General features: G+C 44.5%; 1 protein-coding gene across 4 annotated transcripts in view; it reads right to left on the bottom strand.

Moving 5' to 3' along the window:
* Positions 1-25,424, bottom strand: part of GRIA1 (glutamate ionotropic receptor AMPA type subunit 1) — a 301,403-nt gene that overhangs the window by 146,536 nt on the left and 129,443 nt on the right. For all 4 annotated transcript variants that reach the window (XM_035727550.1, XM_035727549.1, XM_035727551.1 and 1 more), the window contains exon 3: positions 2,128-2,367. In XM_035727550.1, the coding sequence (XP_035583443.1) occupies positions 2,128-2,367 (240 nt within the window). The remainder of the gene's footprint in view (positions 1-2,127; positions 2,368-25,424) is intronic.

Consider the following 25,424-nt stretch of genomic DNA (forward strand, 5'->3'; position numbering starts at 1 on the left):
TAGCATAATACCCTCCAGTTCCCTCCATGTCGATGTAAATGGTAGGTATTCATCTTTTCTGATGGCTGAGTCATATTCCATTGTATATATGAGCCACATCTTTTTTAGCCATTCATCTGCTGAAGGGCATCTTGGCTCCTTCCAGTTTGATTATTGTGGACATTGCTGCTATGAACACTGGGGTGCAGGTGCTCCTTCTTTTCACTACGTCTGTATCTTTGAGGTAAATACCCAGTAGTGCAATTGCTGGGTCGTAGGGTAGCTCTATTTTCAACTTTTTGAGGAACCTTCACACTGTTTTCCAGAGTGGCTGCACCACTTGCATTCCCACCAACAGTGTAGGAGGGTTCCCCTTTCTCCACATCCTCACCAACATTTTTGTTCCCTGTCTTGTTAATTTTTGCCATTCTAACTGGTGTAAGGTGGTATGTCCTTGTGGTTTTGATTTGTATTTCCCTGATGCCAAGTGATGTGGAACATTTTTTCTCTGATGCCAAGTGATGTGGAACATTTTTCATGTGTCTGTCTCCTTTGGAGAAGTATGCCTTCTTATCTTTGTTTCTTTTTCAATGCAAGCTATTTGGTGTCCTTACACCTCACATTGACTGAAAGTTTACTATGTGTCTGGCACTATTCTACTAGCTTTCTTGTTTTCAATTTATTTAATCCTATGAGGTACACATCATTTGCAGATATGAAAATTGAGGCTCAGAGAGATTTAGTCATTGGCCCAAGGTCACATAGACAGCAAATGGCAGAGATCTGAGCTCAGATTTCTGAGATAGACCGAGTCCTTTAAGAGCATGGGTGTTTCTGCCAACCACAGAAGTGATTCTCTGTAATCAAAGTTACATTTTTCTGGGTTCTGGGAAGTAGGTTTGCCACTTTGAGGCCTCAAGCTTCAGTATGCTGTAAAGCTGTCCTGAAAAAGCCCTTCTATGGGTATAATCCTTACAATTACTGCTGTTTGAGGAGGGAAATCCTCAAAATAAGGAGAGGGGAGGGAAAATTGAAGAAAGCAGAGGGTTTCTGGTCTCTTCTGCTGGCTCCTCCTCATTGAATAATGCCTGTTTAACACTACCCCCAAAAATTGATCTCACAAGCCTCCTACTCTGAAGTCTTCTAGGCCCTCCTGTAAAACCAGGCCTTCCTGCAAATAAAACCTCCCTTTCACTCAGGGCAAAACTCCTCTGCCTCAGTTTCCAGACCTTGCATAATCCATTTATTTATTTATACCAATAATGACTAAGTTCTGATGACTGTTTAGTATTCAAGGGAAAGTAGGAGAGTCCAGTACAATCACCACAGGCATTAGAAAAAAGAGGATAGTTCCCATTTCAGGAATAGAGTGTTTGAGCAGGCTGCAAAACAAAGGGAGGATTCACACATGTAGATTTGGGAAAGCAAGTGCATTCCAGAAAAGAGGAACAGCCATGAGGAAAGATGCAGAGAAGAAAAAAAGCAAAGGAAACTTTGGAAAATGTGATGTAAAATTCAAAATGTAAGTGGTAGCACAATTAGAAGGGTAGGGAGAGGTGGCGATGATGATGGTGATGATGATGATAGCTAACATGTATGGAGGACTCTGAGCACTTATGTCCCATGCACTGACAGGAACTTTCTAGTCATCTCATTCAATCCTCACAGCAACTTTAGGAGGCAGAAATTAGGTTTATCTTATTACAGAGATGAGGGAATGAAGGTATAGAAAATCTTAGCCTCAACATAAATGGTCAAACTGAGGCATACAAGAACTTGCCCAAAGACAAAGAGCTGGAGAGGATAAGACATAGAATTTAGATCCAGGTCTGTCTGACCCTAGAGTCTGTGCTCCTGACAACTACACTGTGAGCCATGAGCCATTCAAAGGAGGCCCTTAGGCTTTGAGTCTGGAAGCTTGGGGAGCTGTAGAGTGACATGGTGTGTTAAGGGGATTACTGTCTCAAAGGATGTGTTTCCACACTGTGAGTGGGAAATTAGCCACCGAGAAATCAGTCCATAGAAATAATGCATTTCTGGATCATTCCCCCCATGCTTTTCAATGAGGCAGGGAGGCATAATTCTCCTTCCTGCTGGCAATTTTCTCTCCATCTCTCAACAGTCTCCCTCCCCTAACCCTTGGCTTACCCCGGTCGGCATCATAAATGTAGACAAATTTCTGCCACTTGTAATGGTCGATGATGCTGATAAGAGCATCCTGCAGCTCAGGGCGCAGCTGAAGGACAAACTGATTGGAGGTGTCAACGGGAAAGCTCGGTGTAATGAAGCAGACGTGGAGGGCCCCACAGAAGGAGGTCAGCATGTTGACAGTTCTCCGTTCATAAAACCCAAAGATGGCGTAGACTCCTTTGGAGAACTGGGAACAGACTGGAGGAGGAGAAGAGAAGGATTAATAGAAGATGCTGCAAGGAAGCTGGCAGATGGCTCCAAAACTAATCCATCCACTAGTTCATCCATCCCAACTCATCATCCTTCCATTCATCTATCATCTGGCAATCCACCTATCCACCCAATCTATCCATCCATCCTTCCAACTTACCAGCTGTCCATCCATTTTACCTATCTGTGCATCCCACTCACCCATCCGTCTGACCTAATGTTTAGGAGGCACCAATTCCATGCCAGATGTTATCATGCTTACCAATTATAAATATACACAAACTATTTTCATATGTTCTCTTACTTTATCTGTGCAACGACCTTCTTAATGTGGAAGAGGGATGAATGAGTCATTTATTTAAAGGGAGAAACTAAGGCTCAGAAAGTTACTGAACATGTCTAAGATGGCATAGCTAGGGCATATCTGAATTGGGTAGACATCTTAACCTCAATCCAGTCATCTTTCCATGACACTGCTCATCACTTTAAGGCAAAGCATTAAAAGTTGTTATAGGAAGAAGGTCTGCCAGCTTGCTGCTGATACATGTTTAGAAAATAAGTATTGATTTTCTAAGTCTACCCTTAGCTTTCAGTGTATATTTCTCTGCCAATGTTCACTTTGTGTTTGTACATCCTGCTAGCTAATTTTTCAGGTCTCCCAGTGTATCAGACATAGTAATAGTTTAGCTGTGTAAACATCCCCATGGGAGCCATTTTGTAAGATCCCCGTGCAGTTACCAATCCTGGTTTACGGTTTATTACATGCTGGTTAGAATATAATGTTAAAAAGCCAAAGTCACAGGGCCAAACCCCAGGCCAAACCTCAGTAAAATTTATAAGATGCTCTGTATGGTATTTTTAGGTTTTCTTCTCCCTCTGCTGCAATGAAATATTATCCTGTGGGAGAATCTTATCTTCTACATCTATTCCCTCATGTCAGTAGCTACTAAACTCATTTTAGAATGAGGGTTCATTGTCTTTGCCCCAGTGAAGTAGGTGACACACCCTAAAGCCATCTCCAATGTGTGAAATTACCCTGCTCATATGGACTGTGAGATGAATCATTCTCATCACAGTAACAGTATTTTCAGGTATTTTGCAGTCCTTTCACATATATTAGACTATTCAGTTCTCATTACAACCCTGTGACTTTGGTATTACCAGTTTTTTGGTGTTTTTTTTTTAAGAAGAAAAAAAGCTAGTACTCTTAGACCCTCTGTTCTCTTTAGCACATCACCTGTTTCCATGACACTACATTACCTTGTATGTGGGGGTCTCAAATTATCCTATATAAGCATCACCCAAATGTGTTCCCATGAAACATTAGTCCCACCAGACGTTCCTTAAAAAAGAAGAGACTTCTTTGGCCAAAGAGATTTGGGAAATAGTGTATACCTTGTCTGCATCTTGGAGGTAAATTTTGCACACTAGTCACATAAAAGGTTGTGAGGAATCCTGTTCAACTTTAACCCAGATTTTGTCAAGTCCATACGTCCCCAGGATCCTTTGTTGGCAAATACTTTTAACATGTTATTGAAGATCCTCTGGGCTGTGCTGCACTGAAGAATGCAACTAACCACGGTACCCAGTTGTCTGAGTCTCAGTTCCCATTCAGTCCCTAGAGCTAATGGGTTTAAAAGTTCATCTCTTAAAGATTGCAACTGAACTGTACAAGTCATTTGTCTGATTCCCACTGAAAACCAGAATACTGTCAATAGGAAACTGGGCTGGTGCATTAACATCTGCTTGCATACCTGCAGTTACTGGGCACTCATGACCTCTCTAGATGCCCAGTTTACTGACCGATGACTCTTTGAGACCAGAACCTCATGGAATGGCTGCTCTTAATTCACTCCACAGCCCTCCTGGTATCTGAAGGTGGTTCTCATGGACTCTAGGCTTATGGCATATGGTTTTCAGCAGTGAAATCCCTTCTCCAACCGGAAGCATGAGGGATCTTTTTAATTAACAAAAGCAAAAACAAAACAAGACAAACAAAACACGATTTCCTTTCCTTGTGCAAAAGCTCTCAAAAGTTTTGAGGTTTCTCATTGCAAACAGGAAGCCTCTGACCATAACTCAGAGCCCCTCAGACCCCTCCCACCTCACACCCCTCTACTTGCTCTCTGCTCTGGCCACAGGGGCCTTGGTAGCTGTTCTCTGGGGCTCTGAGCTCACTCTGCCCTGAGACTCTGTGGCCGCTGCTCCCTTCCACTGCCTGCAGGCTCTTCCCTTACCTGTTTGTGAAGATCACTCCTTTTTTCTTCCTTTACCTGTTTGTGAAGATCACTCCTTTTTTCTTCCCTTTTTTTTTAAAATTTAAATTCCATTAGCCAACACATAGTACATCGTTAGTTTCAGATGTGGATTTTGATAATTCATCAGTTGTGTATAACACCCAGTGCTCATTGCATCACTCCTTTTTGGCAGTTGTATCTCAGCTCAAATCTCACCCCCTCGAAGGGCCTTCCTTCGTCACCTCTTTTCAGTAGTGACTCCCCTCACCTGCCTCCCCACACCTGCCTCTCTGTCACATCACCCTGTCTTATTTCCCAGACTTTCCTATTATCTGAAATCACTTCCTCTTTTTGCTTGTTTATATCTGCTTGGGTCAGTGTTAATCCCGGAAAACAGGGGTTCCACTTGTGCCCCAAAGCCAGCATAGTGCCTGGGACATGGTAGGGGAAATGAGTATTTACTGAATGAATGCATGATAAATGTTTGATAAGAGGGTCCACATGACTTAGGGTATGAGGGGGAGCTGGGCCCAAACAGAGATGACTACTGGGTCACCCTGGACCTCTGGCTCCTCTAAAGTAGCTATTTGTCCTTTCCCACTCAGACTGTTTTCTCTTTCACCCTAATGAAGACAGTCTATCCATTCGCAGCAGACAATAGGCACTCTTTAAATATCTATTGTAATTGCCAGAATCAAGATTTCTATAAATACGGATTTCTCCACCAGGAAGCATTCATTGTATATTATTCTATGTTAAATATAGATTTGTCAAAAAGCACAATCCATCTTACTGAGTGAGGTGTATAGATGGAGCACATAAACCCGTTAAAACTAATGTTTTAATATGCTCTGTATGGTATTTTTAGGATTTCTTCTCTCTCTGCTGTGATGAAATATTATCCTGTGGGATATGAATCTTGTATTCTACATCTATTCCCTCATGTCATCCACTCGATTTCACACCTTCAGCTGGGCCTTTGGGGCCCTCATGGCTGGTGTTTCTTGCTAGAATTTAGAAGCAAAGGAGGAAAAGAGGAGATGGAGGTGTAAGAAATAGGAGTTGGTGTACATGATCAAATCCTTAGACACACGAGAGGCCAGGAATTTTTCCCTCTCAAATGAGCTCCCTATTTTCCCTTTTCAAATTTACCTTCCCTTAACTCTAAGGCTAGGAGGGTACATTTACCCACTGCTCCCTAAAAGAACATGGCTTGGAGGTAGCTTGGCCTGGATTTACGTGAGTGGACCTTGACCCTCAGAATTGCTTGGCATCTGACCTGCAAGCTAGTTCCTCATTTTGACCATGCAGGAGCGGCCACAGAGAAAGAGAGAGACAGAGAGACAGAGAGATAGGCAGAGAGACATGCAGAGACAGAGAAAGAAAGAGAGAGAGAGAGAGAGATTGAAAGAGAGGCACTCTGTAGCCCAAGGCCTATGGAGAATGTAGTCATTGGTTAAATATTGAGAAATACATTTAGTAGTTGTAGGGCATTTCTTTGAATCTGTCACAGTAAATATTCAATCAGAACAGATAAGGTGGTCTTGGGAAAAAAAAAAAAAAAAAAGGACTACACTAGATGCCAGAAGACCCAGAGGATTCTTTTTGGTTTTATCATAACACAGCAGTTATGTGACCTTGAGCAAATCACACATTTTCCCTGGGCTTCAGTTTTTCCATCTGTAAAATGATGGTTTGAACTCTGTAGTATGTAACATCCCTTCAGGCTCCAACATCCTAGATTCTATTCTAATTCACTCAAACATGTTTACCGATTGACAACACTATAGTTATTTGCTGGCCAAACTTTTAGCAACGCCCAGAAGCAGGTATAGGCTCTCAGTTCTTGGATCTGATTGTAGCAAACTCCTAGCACTAAACCTAGATGCATCGAGGGTCTTGAGTTTTATGTAAGAAGCAATTCTAACCTGCTGTATGAGTTGGTTACATCATAGGGAGTAGGTGAGAGGAGGCAAATCAGAAAGGGGGCTGGAGGTGGGGACTGCACGGTCATATACAGAAAGCAGGAAGAAAAAGTGGGCGCCAGAAGCAGAACTCTGCCGGGCACTGCTCTCTCTCAGACTCACTCTGTTGTTGAATCAGAGTAGGCTGGACTGTGTGTGGTACCCTCCACTCAAGACAGCAGTGGTGCATAAAATGTCTCCGACAGCAAAAATTAGGAGCTGACATTTGAGCACTTACAAGGACATTCCCTTACATTGACTCCCTTCCTCCTATGAGGCAGGTTACAAGGGGGAAAGTGAGGCACAGGGCTGGTACAAGGCCCACCTGAGATCTGAGCTTCACCAGTGTGATCATAGGGCTTGAGCCCTTCACCTCTGTGATGTGCTGCCCCTTCCTCCCCAGAAAGTTTGGTAAAAAACAATCCTGGTACCTGGGTCAGCTTCAGCCTCTAGAAAATCCTCTCATATCACACATGCCTTTGATAAAGGTGTGTTACTGGATGAGGGTCTATGGATATTAAAATAAAACAAAACTCGGAGATGTGCTTGATGCATCTCCCTGTCAACTCTGGGAACATATATACACATAACCTGTCCTTCCGCCCATCCATCCACCACTGGACATCTAACATCCACTGCTCGTTAGGCAGTGGAGATGCACTGGCGTACGAGATAAGCCCTGACCTCAAGGATGGTTACCTTGACCGTGGGAGAGCCCGACAACTAAGTAGGTGGTAACACTTCAGTTTGAGCACTGTGGCAGGGATGAGTTCAAGCCTTAGGCAGGGACACCTAACTCTAGCTTTTGGGGACCTCAAAGAAGGCTTCCAAGAGGATGTGCCAGCATGGATGCTGACAGATAAGCAGGAATCAGCCAGGAGAGGGGACATGGTGCTGTTGCACACACATGAAGGGCATTGGGGGGGGAGGCACAGCATAGGGAATAGTCAATGGCATCGTAGCAGTGTTGCTGGGTGACAGATGGCAGCTACATTTGTGTTGAGACAGCAGAACGTACAGAGAAGTTGAATCACTATGTTGCACACCTAAAAATAACGTGTGTGTCAACTATATCCAAATTAAAAAATATATATATATATATTAAAAAATATATTTCAGGTAGAAAGAACAGCCATCGCAAAGACCTGGCAAAGAGAGAAGACACAGCGTGTTCAGGGAACCTGGCCAGAGTGTCAGATTCCAAGGTCTCTGCCTCCAAGAAGATTCAGTAGCAGAATGTGTCCAACAATCAGAGCGAGTAAAAAATGAGGCCAGGAATTCCCTCCTGGGGAGGTAGGAGGGCAGGACTGGCAAAGGCAGGAAAACCCACGCACAGTGCAGGCTGCCCAAGTCCATCCTTGGTTCACTCAAACCTCTGATAATCACTCTGGCTTATGGCACCATCCACTTAGCATCAATAAATCCCCCAGCCCTGGGTATTGCCCTGACAGCTCTCTCCCAGGGCAGGAACTCCTTTATCAGCAACTCCTTTTTATTGTCACTTCATTTAAGGCTTCTCACACCGACATTTCTCCTTGGCTCCTGGCTTCAGTCCCTGGAAATGTGGCAGCCTCATTGTAAATAGTGGGTAATGTGATGATAGAACAGTTTCCTTTGGGGGGAGGGAGACAGAAAGTGTGTGTAGCAGGGTGTGGGACCTTTAGATATTCACCCTCCTCCCTGAATAATTCTATCTTTATTGGTGGGAATGGCATTCTTCATCTGACTCTAACCTTGTGATATCAAGTGCGTTTTATTTTTGTCACTCAGAGGACAGTAAGAATGCCCCTCCATCCCCTTACACTGTCTTGCATCCAAGATCTAATACTGATGTGCCATGAATTACCATAATAGATATAAATTGTCCCCATGCCCTCTAAACAACATCAGTTATTTAAGATTCCGAGACATTTCCAGAGCGTCCCTGTTATTTACTAGACAAAACCTTATCATCCGTTTGCTAAATTCAACAAAAATATTTATTGAGCACCAGGAACTAATATTCCCAGACAACTGGGGTACAGTGATGATACAAGACAGGCATACCTTCTGCCTTCAAGGAGCTTGCACAGGAGTTCACACAGTTTTACATCAAGGGAAGGTAAGGATATTTTGAAAGAGTAATAAGGGGCTCAACCATAGAAAAAAATGGTCATAACAACCTTTATGGCCAGTGTTTACTGAGCACTTACTACTGGCCAGGTATGGTACTAAGCACCTTGTGTCAATATCCAGGGAGAGGAACCAGTTTATCCAAAGAGGCGAGAGAGAGGAGGGGACCTTAGGGAAACCCCAGAAATGCCCGAATGACTAGGGTAGGGATGTGGCACAGAGTTGGAAGGTGGTAGGGACCTCATTGCCAAGGGCCTTGCCAGGCCTGGAGAAGCTAAGTCTCTGTGTCTTATGTCAATGTTGCGTTTTACTTTGGCTTTGGATTCATCTCAGCCTCTTGGGGCCTCTCTTCATGCTGGCCCTAGAGCCCAGTTGGGACATGGCAACAAAGGGAGATGCAGAAGAGGAGACATCCTCCTCTGCTCAGATGGGTGCATTTGTTAGGAAACACGAGTGTTAATTATAGGCGTTGAAAGCCAATGAGATGTGTCACTGTATATGAGGATAAGAATTAGGTAAAGCCTGGGCCCCCTCTTCCTAGAATTAGACCCATCTTGTGGCTGACACATGAAACCAGGGGCAGGGGATAAGACAAACAGACTGACTCTTCAGGTGTCTGATATGGTTTTGGAAAAGTACCTGCAAAGAAGCAAATCTAGAACCATGAATAAGCCCCTTTCCCTCCCTGGGTGCAGTTTCCCCATGTGAGGCATGGAGTTCACACTAAATCAATGTTTCTCAGACTTTTGTTTGTTTTGTTTGTTTGTTTGGTAAAAGACCTCTAATAAAACTTTAATACTCACTGGAGATGTGTAGTTCTACAGACAGGAATATTCTCCTCTTTCTCCCCATCTTTCTTCTGTCTTTCCACTATCCACCCATCTTATAAATGTTTACTGAGCATGTGGTACAGGGTAGGCGGCAAGATGGTGCCCAGGGGATACAACATTGGATAAGAAGACAAGGCCCTGCTATCATGAAGTTTCGATTCTACAGAGTGGGGAGAAATGATATACAATCAATAAGATCGCTTTGGACCCAGTGAATGTTATGAAGAAAATGGCATGATTTGTGAGAGCCACTGGCAGGGCAACTTTAGATAAGATGGTCAGGGAGACCCTCTCTATGGCACGAACACTGGAGCTGAGAAATGAACTGTGAGAAGGAGCTGGCCAGGCAAAGGGCCAGGGGAACAGTTTTAGGCAGAAAAAGTACCGAAAATACAAAGGCTCTTATCAAGGCTCAGGAAAAGATTGGTGAGCTTCAGAAACAGAAAGAAGGCCAGTGTGGATGTAGCCTAGGAGAAAGGAGGAAAGCAGCAGCGATGGGCATGAAGAGAAACATCCTACAACTCTCCGAGTAAACTTAATGCTCCTCCAAGGATTGTGTGTGACTTGGGTACCTGTGGAGCTCTAGAGCAACACCTTGGTCTGAGAAGGTCAGTACCACCTGATCTTACCAGACCTTTCAGTTCTAACATCTTAAAGTTCAAGTCAATGGAGGAGAGACACAGTGGAGGGTAAGGTGGTTCTGACTCAGTGGAAAATGGGAAAGGGTACAGCTTTTGACTTAGATGTAATGGGATCTCAAATGGATAATCAGTGACTTCACCGGGCTCTAGTATGAATTCTGCTGTTCCTCAGGTGTTTCTAGGCTGGCTTTAGGTTCTGGGCCATTCATTCCTGCTCTTGCTCCACCCCAAAAGCCCTCCTGCCTCTTGCCTTTTTCCTCTCCAAATCTTTTCCCTTCTTTAAAGGTTTAGCTTAAATGTTACCTCCTCCATGAAGCTCTTATGCCTCCCCATTCCTAGCTATCATTTAAAGGTCTCTATCCTTCTTTTAAATAAAAATTTGTGCCTCTTACAACTTTTTTTATCTCTCTCATGCTTTATTAGTTTAAATTCTTTGATTGCAAGAACAAAAATCAACACAGGCTAATGTAAGATAAAAGGAAATTTGCTGGAAGGATATGATGGACCCACAGCTAAAACAACAAAAACAAAACAAAACAAACAAACAAACAACAACAAAAAAAACCCCTGGGCTTTAGAGAAGATAGAATTGCAGAAGTTTTGGAATCTGGGGTTTCATGAACAATCTCTTCAGGGTTACTACTGCTCTAGCCATTTGTGATAACTGCTCCATACAGTTCAAGACTGGCTGTGCTCAGGGCCTGGATCACCCTTTGGTAAAGGGAAGGCAGATCAACTAGTTAACTATCTTACCAAGATGGTGGTCAAAGGGAAATGAAGGTGTTGTGAGCAGAGAGGGGGAGATGGATGGTGGGCATATCAGACCAAAGGATGTCTATTAAATTTCTATTTGCTGTTATTTTATAAGTCATAGTCCAAGACTATGTTAGGAGCTCCATAAATGTCATATACATCTAAACACCAAGGTTAAGTCCCTAGATGGTATCACACAGTGACTACACGATATTTTTGGTACATAAGTAAATGAAAGAATGTGTAAATGTAAATCATTTACCTCTATTAATCAATTGATACTATTCTTGACAACTGATGTCATCTTGCTTCCATGTCTTTACTTGCATTGGTTTGGACTCACTATTTTTCTTTCATATTATCAACTGACTTTATATGTTTTTACCCACAATTGAAGTATAAATTCTCTTTAAGGTAGAGGCCTTCGTTCATCATTTTTCTTGATAGGTACAATGAGAAGTACCCTATACAGAGTTGGGTACAGCATGAATATGAATGCTTGGTGATGTTACTTACCTCACAGTCTTCTAAATTAGGCTGACCATCTAGCAACCATGAGCTGCTGGATATATAATAGTCCCTCCCCACTGCCATGCTCCAGCCCACTGAACTCTGTCACTCCTTGTTATCTTAGGCCAACAGAGAATGAGAGCTGAGCTCTTAGGCTGGCATGCAGAACCAAGCCAACCTTAATATATTCCACCCACAACACCCAGTCTCCTTAGCCAGTGCTCCCTAGGCAAAAAGGTTTACATCCCATTACATAACTCAACCCTTAGGATATCAAATGGATTAAAAATGAGGGCATTTTCACCCTGCCTAGCAAACTGCTTAGCATTACTATGTGCTGATTTAGTGTTATGGGAAGAGGATCTTTCAGAGATATTTCCTATAATGACACACATAGATACGTGTGCTCTCCTCCTTGACCCATCACTTAATCTAAGAACAATCATAGGATCGTAGATTAGTAGTGCTAAAAACATACTTGGTCTTGGGGCCTTTTGCCCTAGAGAAGAGCCTCCTAATAGATAGCTGTGTGACCAACTCCACTTTAAAGTCTTCTTAATTTACATGTGCTTCGAATGTGCAAAACCTGGTGTTGAGGCTACCACCGGTCATAGGTAGAGCCTCCTACTTCAGCATACCTCGGCATACTGGAAGCTTCCCACTACCTATCTATTCTGGGTGGCTGGCACTACTTGGCAAAAATACCGTTCTTCTTCTTCTTGTTATAGTTATGTCACCTACTGAGTGTTTACTCTGTGCCTGATTCTGTTCTAGGCACTTCACCTGCATTTTATCATTCACTCCTCACAGCATCCTAGTAATTTTTTTTTTCCCCCCTATTTCATGCATGAGGAGGCTGAAGTTCAGGGAGATTAATTGATCTTCCACAAATCACTCATGTGGTAAGTGAGAGAGCTGGGATATGAATCCAGGTCTGTTCTGCTCCACGGCCTGCGCCTTGAGCTATGCTCTTCTGTCCCCTGAAGGTCTGGCAACACAAAGCAGAGCTTTCATTCCCTGGATGATATTCCAGCCAACGCCGAGCACTTACTATGTGCCAGGCACTGTGCTAAGCATTTTATGTGAATTACGCACTTACTACTAATCTGATAGTGTGGACTAGGGATGTGGTTATTATCCCATTTTATAGAGAGAAGACTGAGGCTAAACAACTTGCCCAAGGTCACACAGCCATGAAGTAGGAGACTCAGAATCCAAACACAGGCATTCCCACTTCAGAGCCATCGCTCTGACCCTCTCTGCCAGGTATCAGCAAACTTTTTCTGCAAAGGGCCAGGTAGTAAATATCTTGGGCTTTGTGGGCTACATGATCTCTGTTGCAACTAGTCCATGGCAGCTTCGGTAGCGCAGGAAGCAGCCAAAGACAAAACGTAAACACGTTGAGTGTGAGATTTTATTACGGTACAAAACCTTATTTACAAACACAGGACATGGGCTAGATTTGGCCTGTGCGTTGTAGTGTGTTAGCTCCTACTCTACGCTTTTCTGCTCCTGGATAGCAAGTAGGATGAGATGCTGGCAAAGCCTGGGGAGCGATAATAATAAATCACGGTGTATCATAGGGTTCTCAAATCTCTCACCTCCGTTCTCTCTTGTGAATACCAGTAGGGTAAGTAGGGCAGGAATGATGACCCTTGAGCCCATGTACAAACGAGGAACCAAGGATCGTGCAGCTGGGGAATGACAGAAACAGGTGACTGCCCACCACATCTTTCTGGTTTTTCCACATCTTCTGGTTCTTCTGTGGTGACTGTGGGGAAGGCGGGGGACAGGAGCCACGAGAGGGTCAGAATCAGTTGATTATGTCCCAATTTGATTTAAGGCCACTGCCTGCTGGCTTCTGTGCAAGAGCCCGTGGGGCCTCAAAGCTCACAGACTCCAGTTGAAGTGTCAACACGCAGACAGCAATATGGCAAGGAGGTGGGGTGGTTCTGACCTCTAGGCTTCCTCTCCTATGCGCTGGTCAGCTTTGGTCTAGAGAAGGCTGTAGTAACACTGCCTTACAGCTACAGACGACTCTGAGGTAGGAGAGACCCCAACCTTGAGAGGGCAGGAACTTTGAGAGGTTTCTTTTAAAAACTGGGTAGGTACCAGAGGGCTCACAACATGGCAGCTGGACCCTTCAAGGCCAAGAGTCAGCTACGTACAGAGGCACATTCAGGAGTGCTGGGTGAGGGGCTGCTGCGAGAGTTCTATTTGGACAAGGTTAGGGTTAGATTCGAGGATAAAGTCAGGCAGAGCCTATTCTTGGATTGGGCCCTAGGGCTGAGGAGAAGGTTGCAGTCCAGGGCTGGGGTGAGTGCTTCTCAACCTCATTTGGGGGTAGCTGGGGTTCGCTGAAGAGTCCAGGTAGGGACTCCATTTAGTTAGCTCTGCCTCTGTGCAGGCTTTGGGAAGGAGCATGCTAACCAGCCAGAGCAGACTGAATCAAAGCAAGGACACAAAGGGAAGGGGTCGTGGGAGAGATCAGCATCAGAGCCTCCCCCGTCTTTGGCCCATCCACTCCCCCTTCTCTCCCCCGCATCATAAAGCAAGTTCTGCTGGTTCATGAATGAGCCATGACTGCAAGGCACACCAGGTAAATCATTCATGAGGCGAGGCCAGACTCCCTTTGGCTATCTCGATTCTGTTTTCTGGGTGAGTGGGAGAAAAAAAAAATTTGTTTCTATTTGTTATTCTTCTCCTATGAAAATCATGCATATAAATGGGCTTTTCTAAGCCAAGCGGCAAGCCTACAGTGCAAGGCACACCGAGGAGCCTGATGGGCACCCGTCAATCTAGGCAAGGTTTTACCAAAATCTGCAGATGACAGCCCACAGGTGCCCTAAAATCAGTGAAATTCATTTTCCAGTGAGGGTGTACCCACTGAGGAAGTGAAAAGATGAGAAGGAAGGATAAAATAAGGCTACAGAAGATGAGCAGTTCCAGATCTCAAAATCGTATGACACCACCAGAAACCAAAGTCCACCTTGTCTGATACCTGAATTTATTCCTGACCCCTGCCCTTGGCTGATTTCTGGAGCTGAACAGTAACTGAGTGGAGAGTTGGATACAGAAAAGCTAAATCTTTTTGTTTGTTTGTTTGTTTGTTTTCTTCTGTTCTTCTAATCCATGGTCTCAGTGATGCATGCTGGGAATACCTCATTTAAAACAAATGCTCAACCAGTAATAGAATGTTGCTCTGAACGAGAACTTGCCTTTCCTTTCCAACAGGGATGTGACAGGCCCTGCCCCCACGGCCTCAGCTTCACAGTGCTCTTTCTCTTACCTTTCAAGACAGTCCAAACTTTCTTGCCTTGGGGCTTTTGCACATGCCATTCTCCCATAAGAAGCTCTTCCACCCTCTTTAAATGTCTGGCTCCTCATTCCTCAGGTCTCCAAGTTAGTGTTCTCTCTTCAGAGATACATCCTGCCTTTGTGCTCTCTAGGGCAGTGCCTTATTTCCATCATCTCTGTCTTTGATTATCCTGTTTAATCTTTTGCTCATTTGTGTAATCTCCTATCCTCCCAATAGGGCAGGGATTACGACTATTTTCTCTACCACTACAGTCCTGGCATCTATACAGTGCCTGGCACATGGGAGGCACTGAAACATCTTTGCTGAATGGACTGAATAGATGAATGAATAAATGGCGGACCAAACATGCTGCTGGTTCTCTACATGACCTTAAGTGAGTTATCTCCCCTCTTTGGAGTTCATTTCCTCATTTGTAAGAGAAATGAGATTTAGTTAGCTCGAACACTCTTCCACTTCGACAAGCATTTCTTCTCATCTTCCAGATGGCAGAGGTGAGGCCTGAAAGCACGCTGTCCAGCCTACGGACTGGAATGCAGGTCTCTTAAACAATTTCCACCAACTGAGACTCTCTGCCTGAGACTCTGCTCACCCCCCACTCCTGGTACTGAGTTCCCTTTGTACCAAAATTCGAATCACTTTGTAAGGTTTCTCAAAATGCAGGATGAGACAGCTGCTGCCAAAAACCAGTCCAGGCTGCTTGAATTCTGGAAGGAATTCTGAGAACACAAGTATTTCTCACTATCCTGGGGTGTTCTCTTTGTATGTCCCCATTAAAATGAAGAGTTCTAGGAGTGGGTGTGGGGGGAAGGCTGCGATTCAAGCTAATGCTGGGGAAAACAAAGTGAGGAAGGAAGGAGTAGGAGCACAGGTACAAATATGTGGAAGTGCTGTGAGCATTTGAGGAAAGCGTGAGCATGCAGCTAAAACACTAGTTTTCCTGCTTTAGCATAATGCACCACAGGACTCCATGTGAGAGAGCCTCACTATCCCTGATTCAACCCTCCAGCCTCATTTCCCGACGGTCCCCCAAACAGCGGAGACCCAAACACACTGATGGATGCGGCACGCCATTGCCTTCCAGGTCTCCACCCCTCTGCACACATTCCACAAACATGTCCGTCCACACCTGGAAAACTTCTACTCGTCCTCAAGACCCTACTCACATGCAGACTCCAGTGGGCAGCTTCCAACAGTTCCAGAACAAAATTACTTTTTCCTTTGAGTTTTTAATGCACTTTCTTAGTACTTCTCTCGGTATTCCATAATTTAGCATTTTCATGTTTGTCCTCTTCACCAGACTGTGAGCTTACTTACAGCAGGGCAAGGCTGGTCAAATTTGTTTTTTAAAGTCTCAGAACCTAGCCCTTGTCTTGATACAGTAGATACTCAGTAACTGTTTGTTGGTTTGCTCACCTGTGAAGTGAGGGCAACAGCACCTGCCTTGCTTGCTGTGAGTTTACCAAAGTTCTAAATTCAAATTCACTATAAAGTGTAGTAAACATGTAAGCCATCATTTTATTCTAATTACACAATCAAATAAGAGGTAGATTGGACAGGATATTATTATTCCTTTCATGCACATGAACTTCCAAGGGTTAAGAGGCTTGCTCTGAGTAGCACAGTCAATAAATACCAAACTAGAGAGAGAAAATTATGTTGCATGAATTCAGGTAGAGTGTTTTTCCCATTAGATCACAAATGCCTCTCCATAGTTGGCTGTGAGTTTGATCATACTGATTGGCTGACTTAAGAAAACATGGATGTAAGTCCTTCCAGAGATGTCACACATGTATCTACCTCCCCCACTTCCCATCCCCACTACCACCTTGGCCTACGCCTCTGTCACCATTCACGATGCATGCTCATTACACTGTATCACCTCCCTTATCCTGGCCTCCACTTTGCCCACATCTTTCCCCACCCTCATCCATTCTTCACAAAGCAGCCAGAATGTTCTTCAGAAATCAGGATCCTGTCCTAAGGCCGCGGCTCTGGGCCCCTTCAAGGTTTCTCATCATGCTTTGAATAAAGCCTAAACTCCTTTGCATGACTGACCTCTAGGGGTCTACATTGTCTGGATCCTGCTGACCTGAACAACTTCATTCATCATTTCCCTGCCCCTCATTGATCGCTTCGGTTCCTCGGATGTACCAAGGACTCCCCGATGCTGCACCATCTATGAAGGACTCGTCTCCCACTTCCATGTGGCTGGCGTCTTCCCATCTTTCAAGGACCACCCTAAGTAGGAGACCTACTGTTCTCTGTCACAGCATTTGGTTTGTCCCCTTCACAGCACTTTACTCAAGTTGTAATTACAGTAGAAGCCCTTTTATCTGATGCAATGGGGACTGCAATTAGATTATTTGAGAAAGATGGTTATAAAAAGGAGAATCACAAAAAAGGACTCATAGCAGGTATTTCCTTTTAGTTTAAAACACCTAAGTGCACATGTATTTATCAATCTTTTGATATAGTGGGAATTTGAAGACATTTACAAAATAAATGTAAAAACAAAATTTTTTTTTGTTTTTCCCCCAATTTTTTTTTATAGTTGTCTCGCCTACACCTAATATTACAATGTTTTTGGTGATTCACGTTTGGGACTTTCAAAAGTATTTAACTTAGTTTCCAAAGAAAGAAAACAACTTTGTTTTGCACTCATATTTCACTAGTTTATGTAACTTTTAGTTACATTGCCCAAATATAATAAAAACACAGACATATAAATAGGTTTGAAAACAACTGAACTGATTCCTAGCACATTTCCAATGAAGTTGATGTGAACAGAAGTATATGGGCTGATCACTCACCAGGAGTGTCAGTTGGGGTATTTACAGAGAGAATGGGGAATGCAGGTTAATCCAAAGGGATGGCTGAATGGAAGTTGGTTATGAGGGATTTCACTGCACCTAGTTGATTGTTGGCTTGTTAATTATCTGTTCCTCTTAATTTAAGGCTGTAAGTTTTGAGAACAGGACCTCTTTCTCCCTCTCTAAGCATGCTGACCTGGAGCATAGCATTGAGAAGTACAACCAGTGCCAAGTAAATGAATCAACAAATGAGTGGGCTGTCTCCCCCAAGTGAGGACTTTGGTTTCCTCAACTGTAAGAGGATAGGCATGGGTTATGCAAGCATGGTCATTTGCAGATTCCATTCTGTCCCCACTAATCACATTACCGATAACCATATCTATATTTCAAGTTCTCCATACATTCTGCACATACCTTAGAGCATTATATTATCGAACTCCCTCACACCCACACAGGCCATATGGCCACCACCACTGACACACTGCCACCTGCCCTCCCACCTGGGGCCGTTTGTTGCTTTAGGATGTCCCCCTTCCCCAGTGCCTTCTCCAAGACAGGTATGTGGGTGGCAAGGCCAGTTATGGTCTGTGGTGCTAGAGCTGTGAAATCTCTGCTGGGTTTGCGTCTTTGGGGAGCTATGAGGCCTGAAGCTGCTTTGAGTATGGGTAGGAGGGGCCTCTTATCTGTAGATCTGAGGTAGAAAGCTTGGATCTGCCTTATTTGAGACATTGGGCAAAATCCTCCCTGGCCACCCACTGCCTAGGGTTGGTCTCTTCTGGTCCCCATAGTTCTGAGATCCGGAGAGCCGAGACCTGGTGAGTGCCCTGAGGAGAGTAGCTTCCATGGGTCTCCCTCTTATATCGAAGGGAAGAGAGGGGCTGATTTAGGATTTGGGGATTCTGGTCACCAGCATAATGACAGTGGCAACAAATGATGATGATGATGATGATGATGACGATTTCTAGTATTACTGACAGCTGCTTGTGTATATTGAGCACTTTGATGCTAGGAAATAGACTATATATCATTAAATCTTTTAAGCTCTGTAGCAGCCCTAGAGGGTATGCACTATTATGATTATAATTCTCATTATTTTATAAAAGAAGGACTGAGTCATAGGTCATAGGACATGATAGGACCAATAACGGGAGAGCTCGAATTCAAACCTAATGTATGTCTGATTCCACAATGTGAGTTCTTACTATCATGCTGAATCATCTTTTAACATATCTAACACCGTGACATTCACTGAGTAATTAACTTATTGATTGATTCAACATATCATATGTGATACATTTGGGGGAAAAAAGAAGAAGGCAGGTGGGGAATGTCTGTGATGACCGACACTGTAGACAGTTGATAAAAATGAGGAGACTCTGAGGCCTTCCTTCTCCTGCTCTCCTGAGACCAAGGATGTAAACACTTTTTTAAAGATGTATTTATTTATTTGAAAGAGAGAGAGACAGCATGAGAGGGGGGAGGAGCAGAGGGAGAGGGAGAGACAGAATCTCAAGCAGACTCCCTGCTGAGCGTGGAGCCCTGGCTCAGTCTCACCTGTCTGCCCTGTTCTCCCTCTTGAGAAAGAACTGCCTTTTCCTCTGAATGTGCAGAACATGCTGTACTTCTACTGTAGAATTTATTTCATTTTCTCTTTTTTTTTTAAGAAAGTTTTTTATTTTTTTAAGATTTTATTTCTTTATTTGACAGAGAGAGAGACAGCGTGACAGGGAACACAAGCAGGGGGAGTGGGAGAGGGAGAAGCAGGCTTCCCACTGAGCAGGGAGCCCGATGCGGGGCTCGATCCCAGGACCCCGGGATCATGACCTGAGCTGAAGGCAGACGCTTAACGACTGAGCCATCCAGGCGCCCCTTCATTTTCTCTTATACAGTTTTTACCAGTGGTTCATGAGTCTGCCTCCCTCGTCACACTAGAATGCCCCTTGGGTCTTATTTTCCCCATAATGATCACATACGATCCTGTGCCCCCCTATCCTAGCATCATATCCCATGAAGCCAGGTGTGGCTTCAGAATCTTCCTCGACCTAGTCACCAGCACCAAACAGCCAGAGCTGTTATGTACGATTAAAGGTACTTACATCCTTGGTCTCAGGAGAGCAGGAGAAGGAAAGCCTTAGAGTCTCCTCATTATCAACTCTCTACAGAGTCAGTCATCAGACACTACCTACCTGCCTCCTCGCTTCTTCAATGCTGAGCCAGTTTAAAGTGTTTCCCATCTTCGCACCTCACTGGCTGTCACTGGGCTCCAAGCTGTGAAGGCCCCAAGTCAGTGTACGGTGCTGGGACAGGCATCCTGATGATGCCTTGTGGGAGAGGGAGCTGCATGTGCAACATGGACTTCTAGGAGGGCTGCTGCTTCCTGCTTCACCCAAAGCCAGGAGGGACGTGGCGGGAGGACTGGGGAGGGAAGGAATCGTATCTTTAGGCCTAAGTCTACAGAGCAAAGGCAGAAAGGTCCCTGGAAGCCATCCAGGGTACACTGGCCTGTGAGTCCCCAACTTGGGGTCTAGTGTACTGGCCTACCCTGCTTGTCTCTCTGTAGAAACTTGACCAGGTCTTCCTATCTCTGGGCCTCAAGGTCCTCATTGGTAAAACAAAAGATCTGCTGGAAGTTCTCTATAGTTCCAACATTCGCCGAGGATTCTCAGCTGCAAGGTGATGAACAGGAGCCAGAGCAAGGCTGGGCTGCTGACCAGGCAAGGACTCTGCTCAAGAAATGGACCATGGTAGTGGTCTTGTGCATTCGCTCCTGGATCTGAAAATATTACAAAGAATGCCCCATCCACTGCAGAACTGTACTACGTGAAGGAGAAGCTAGAACACGAAACACAAGAAAACCAGAACAACACAAGACAAAAAAGCAAAACTCTGATTCAGGAGTAGGCAGACATACTGGTTATACAAGGATCTGGGGAGAGGGAAAATGCAAAGGGGGTGAAGGTGAAGGCAAAGGCAAATGAATATGTTGGTGCATTTAGTTCATTTTTAAGTTATCCAGTAGTAGGTGGTTAGCCTCAGATGTCACCCAGAGGAGCCAGATAATGTTCACTGCAGCAATAACACAGAGTAAAAGCTATCATTTATTGAGCAGTTACTAAATATTTGCATTACTAAACATATGCATTAATTTCTTTATTCCCCACAACAATCTCACGAAGAAAGTATTACCATCTCCATTTATAGATGAAGATACAAGGGTTCAAGGTCACACAGACATGGCCGATCTGGGAATCACAACTCGGTCAGTCTGCACTTCAACTCCATGCTTGCAGCCATCCTCCCTTCAGAAAAGCAAACAGACAAACCGACATACCTCCTCACCCCTATTCCTATTTCCCTGTGATGATGAGAATTTCATCTCTCCCTCTCCACTCATTCCAGTACTTCAGAAAAGATCCCACTCAAACACCACTGCTTCTGTGAGAACCCCTGTCAGTGTCAATCTACGTCTCCCTGGGCTCTTAGCTCACATTTCCATTAGTGTGGTTAGTACTTTTCTGCGTCGTGCTGGAGTTAATTGTGTCTGGTCCTCCCTTTACACACAAGACAAGTTGTTCAGAATCTCATTTTGGAATTTAGTGTCTTGCATTAATGCCAACCATGCCTGGATTTGTCTCCCATCTTTTTACAATGAGCCCTTCCATTAAGGAAGGAGCTGTGTCTTAGCAATCTCTCTGTGGACCTGGCACTTAATAGTGCTTTGGGAACAGATGCTTTCTAGGTGGGGCTGGTACACCCAGCTGGTTTCTCCATCCTGTCTGCTCTATCAACTGTGAACCCCCTCCACTGTACTTTTCCTGGTGCCTTTCCCATGGTCAGGGCCACTGAGCAATGCGAGCAGGGTTGTGGACTCTGGTGGGCAACAACTTTCCAACAACTGAGCAGGCGCGGCAACTGCCCATCCCCCATGCCCACTTGTCCCTCTGGTCCTCTTCCTTCCAATGCAGGCGTGTCCTCTTTGGTGCCATCAGAGTTCACTTTGGGTAAAGGACTGCTTATCCTGTTCTCTTACCCTGGAGTTAGTCACTTCCTTCTTCCGACCTGGGGAATAAAATCTCTGATTCCTATCAAGAAATCTTTAGAGATCATTTTTCAAGGGAGAGAGGCTGTAAGGGCCACCTGGGCTCCTAAGGTTCACGTGCCCATGTTCACTCCTGGCTGGCTATCTGAGCTGTGAAGCACGCAGGGTTTGACAGTGGACAAACTAGGTTCAATTCCCCAATCTGTCCCTTGGGCAAGTTAATGAGTAACTCTGGAATCTTGGCTTCCTCATCTGTATTGCAAAAAATAATAATAGTACCTACCTAATGGTGCTGCTTTGAGAATTAAATGCGTTTAAAACGTGTTCTCAGCGCCCAGTTCCTGGCTACCACGGTGTCTGTTGCTACAGATGCTATTGTGATGTTTCTGCTGTTGTTCTGTAAACAACATCATCTGGCCACTAGAGAGATAAGAGCAACATGCAACTGAAAACCTTACCTCTGCAGTTCATAGGAAATGAAAAATCACATGTAGCTTCTAGTTGGGAGCCTAAGAATAGCTGTAGTTAAGTTTCTGCTTAAAAATAACTTGCACGTTTTTAGGCTTTTAGAATCCAAGGTGCTTCTGACAGCATCTTTATCAATTGTGCTGTTTTATAGGAAACAGAAGCTCAGGGAGGTGAAGTGACATTTCCAGGGTCAATCAGCCAAAAATCAGGCCAGGTGGTACTCTTTTGAGCCTAGTCCAGTGTATCTCCTACTGGGTGTCCCTTGAGCTGCTCCCCTTTTCTTGGATTTAACCACTGTGTGCCCCTCCACCTTCCCCATCAGTCCCCATGGTACCCTGGCACCATCTAAAGATGTTGCTTTGCCCCGGATTGAGAAGATGACGGTAACACATCTTGCTGCACAGACGTGGCTGATAAGTTTCCACTCTACTTTAACCATCCCTTACTGTCACTCCTACATGAGCTAATGCTGCTGAAAGTGACATGCTGACATCTGTATTAGTACTGCGGGTTAGGGGTCCAGTCCTCCTGTTCAAATGCTGCCATTAAGCTCTTGCTGATGAGAATCATACTGGCATTCTGGAGTGAGCGTCAGCGATACAAAACACAAGGAAAATAAGCTGGATTTGTCATTCTTCACATTGAGAGAGCAGAGTCAAGGCCTAGTGTAGCTACCAGAGATGAGATAAAGCAAGACCCTGGGTGGAAATCACTCAAGGTGCAACCATGCAGAAGAGACCCTAACCTGACCTATCAGGTGCACTTACTCACAGAGCACAGCGGACAAGCACTCTGCCCTGAATATGTACCCAAAATATGCCTTGCACTCTTCCATCTTTGAACTTTTGTTCACATTGCTCTTTCTGCTTTCCTCTATTTTTTAAAATTATATAGGACTCTGTATCACTTAAAAAAGTATTTTTAGTCCCGCTGTTTTGCTGAGTAATCATAACTCAATGAGGCAAGTACTTATCACTGCCATGTCACTGATAAGAAACTGGTAATTCAGAGGCACAAGAGGACTCGCCCTGGGTCCCAATGCTCATCTTTGCAGTCAGGCCTTCTTCATTCTCCAGTCTCCAGGTTCAGAGACTTTCCATATGTGAGTGTCGGTGAAGCCTCCAAGCTGATACTGGACATAAGCGTGAGATCACCTGGGTGAGAATCCCACTTGCTGTTGGCTGGTGGTGTGAGCCTAAGCCTGTTATTTAGACAGTCTATGCCTCAGTTTCTCCATATGCAGAATGGGAATAATCATGGTTTCTGTGTCAAAACAATGAGAGGAGTCAATGAGCTTTTATGAGTCAAGTGCTCTAAACAGTGACCGGCACAACCTACCTGCTCGGTAAATGTTGCTATGGAAATGACGCCGCTTCCTGTTTGACTTCTCTCTGCCGAGGCTCATCTGATAATGTCATGAAGTGTTATTCTGACTTTGTTCTTTGTAAACAGATGCAATTCCTGCCTCTTTCAGACCCCGTAATCATCTGTACTTTGCTGCCAGCACACAGTGTGTTCTGCTGTGCACTGGAGGTATCTGTAAACTTGCTTTTCTCATCCTACTCTCTGCTCGCCTGTGAGTGCTATGGTATCAGAGAGACCTTCTGATAGAAGCACATCCCCTGCAGTGCCCGGCATGGTGCTCCCTGCCAAAGAGCAAGGCAGTTGGCAAATGTTGGTTACGCTGAACTCAGTGGAACCCAGAATTCCAGTTCCCACTCAGTCCTAGGATGTTAGGGCTGGAAAGGCTCCTTAGGGATCAGCCAATCCTGGGCTGCTGGCACAGGGAAAGATACTTGTCCAAAGTCAAACATGTTCGTACCAGAAATAGGCCTGGAAACCAGATTTCATCCTACCAGCAGCCCTGGGCTCCACCCAAAGCACTGGGCTGTGTCTCTCTCCATGGAATGGAGGAGAAAACAGCCCACGTACCAGAAGTAAAGAGAAAAGGATGGGACAAATGACAGCACACAGCTAAAGCTTCAGCATCGTACTGCTCACAGAATAGAGATTTATTAGGGATACATACCCAGAAGCCTACCAGGGGGGAAGAACATGAATAAATTGCATAGCCAATAAGGTAGTTTCTCTGAACTAACTTGGTGGTCCTCTGCTGCATGAATGGGTCAGGAGCCCTGCACAGGAGAAGCTTCTGGATCCTGAATATATTAAAATGCAAATCTTTAAATGTTTCTTCTCCTCTTTCCATTTAACGTGGTAATCTAAACTGATGTCCTCCAACTTTGGACTCCGGAACACCTTCTTCTTGCTGAGATCTCTACATAGAGGAGACTGTATTTAGAGGCTGTCTTTCATAGTTCTCCACATGATTATCTCATCTGGTAGGAATGAGAAAAGGTAAAGATCTTATCAGCCTACGTCCCAGAGCCCCTTCTCCACAGACCATTGTCGTGTTTCTCCTCACTGAGACTTCAGATAATGTTTAAAATGTAAAGCGAATCAGAGATAATTCTGTACTGGTCAGCTTGACTTGACCAGAGAAATGTTTTGACTTCTGGTACTGTCACACCTTGTCTTCCAAAGTAGGATAAGGTAAATAGGCTTCAAGATGATAAGCTCCCCCATCATTTGTGATGTAAATGCCTCGAGGGAGGGGGCTGCCAGTGAGAAGCTAGTTTCTGATGACCTTGGGTCGGGCTTTAGGAGACGACAATAAGCAGGCATAGCCCTGGGGGGCGGGGGGAGGCGCTGCTGAGGCTTACATCCTCACCTCTGGCTTGTTCGGAGGATGACAACGAAGGCCGCCCTTAACCACCAGTGAGCCTCTGAAAATGGGGGCACGTTTGCTTGCCAAGTCACGGTTAGGGAGAGATAACTGTTCACACAGCCTTCCTGGGGAGAAATGCCCAGATGGCAAACAGCTCTGACCTTGGGATTTGGGGAGAGGTCATCTTCTCCTTTTGGTCTCTATAGCCAATACATGAGTCATTTTTAAAACATTTTTAATGTCAAGGATAAAACAGTTAAATTGTGAAGGTGCTCTCAGGAGAAGTGAAAAAGACTTTTTTGTAAAGGAAATTGATCTCCAACTATTGACTGACTTGATGGTACTCATCTGTTTCCTTTAGGTTATTAGAACTGGTTGTTGTTATTTCAATCCAAGCGTTGGTTTAACAAAGATACTGGGGAAACAATATGTGATTAGCCTTCAGAGAGTTCATGCACCATCTTACCAACACCATAAACCATGTGCGAAGTGAACTGGCACTAACTTGTTATAATCTTTGCCTTAAAGAGCCACTTTTTCAATCCCTAATTGGTATCAACTTCCATACTGCTCCAAAGATGAGCCATTAGGTACGATGAATGCGTATTTTTTTGGGTGGCATTTCTAAATTTAA

Source organism: Zalophus californianus, chromosome 5, assembly GCF_009762305.2.
Source record: "Zalophus californianus isolate mZalCal1 chromosome 5, mZalCal1.pri.v2, whole genome shotgun sequence".
Classification (NCBI taxonomy): Eukaryota; Metazoa; Chordata; class Mammalia; order Carnivora; family Otariidae; genus Zalophus; species Zalophus californianus.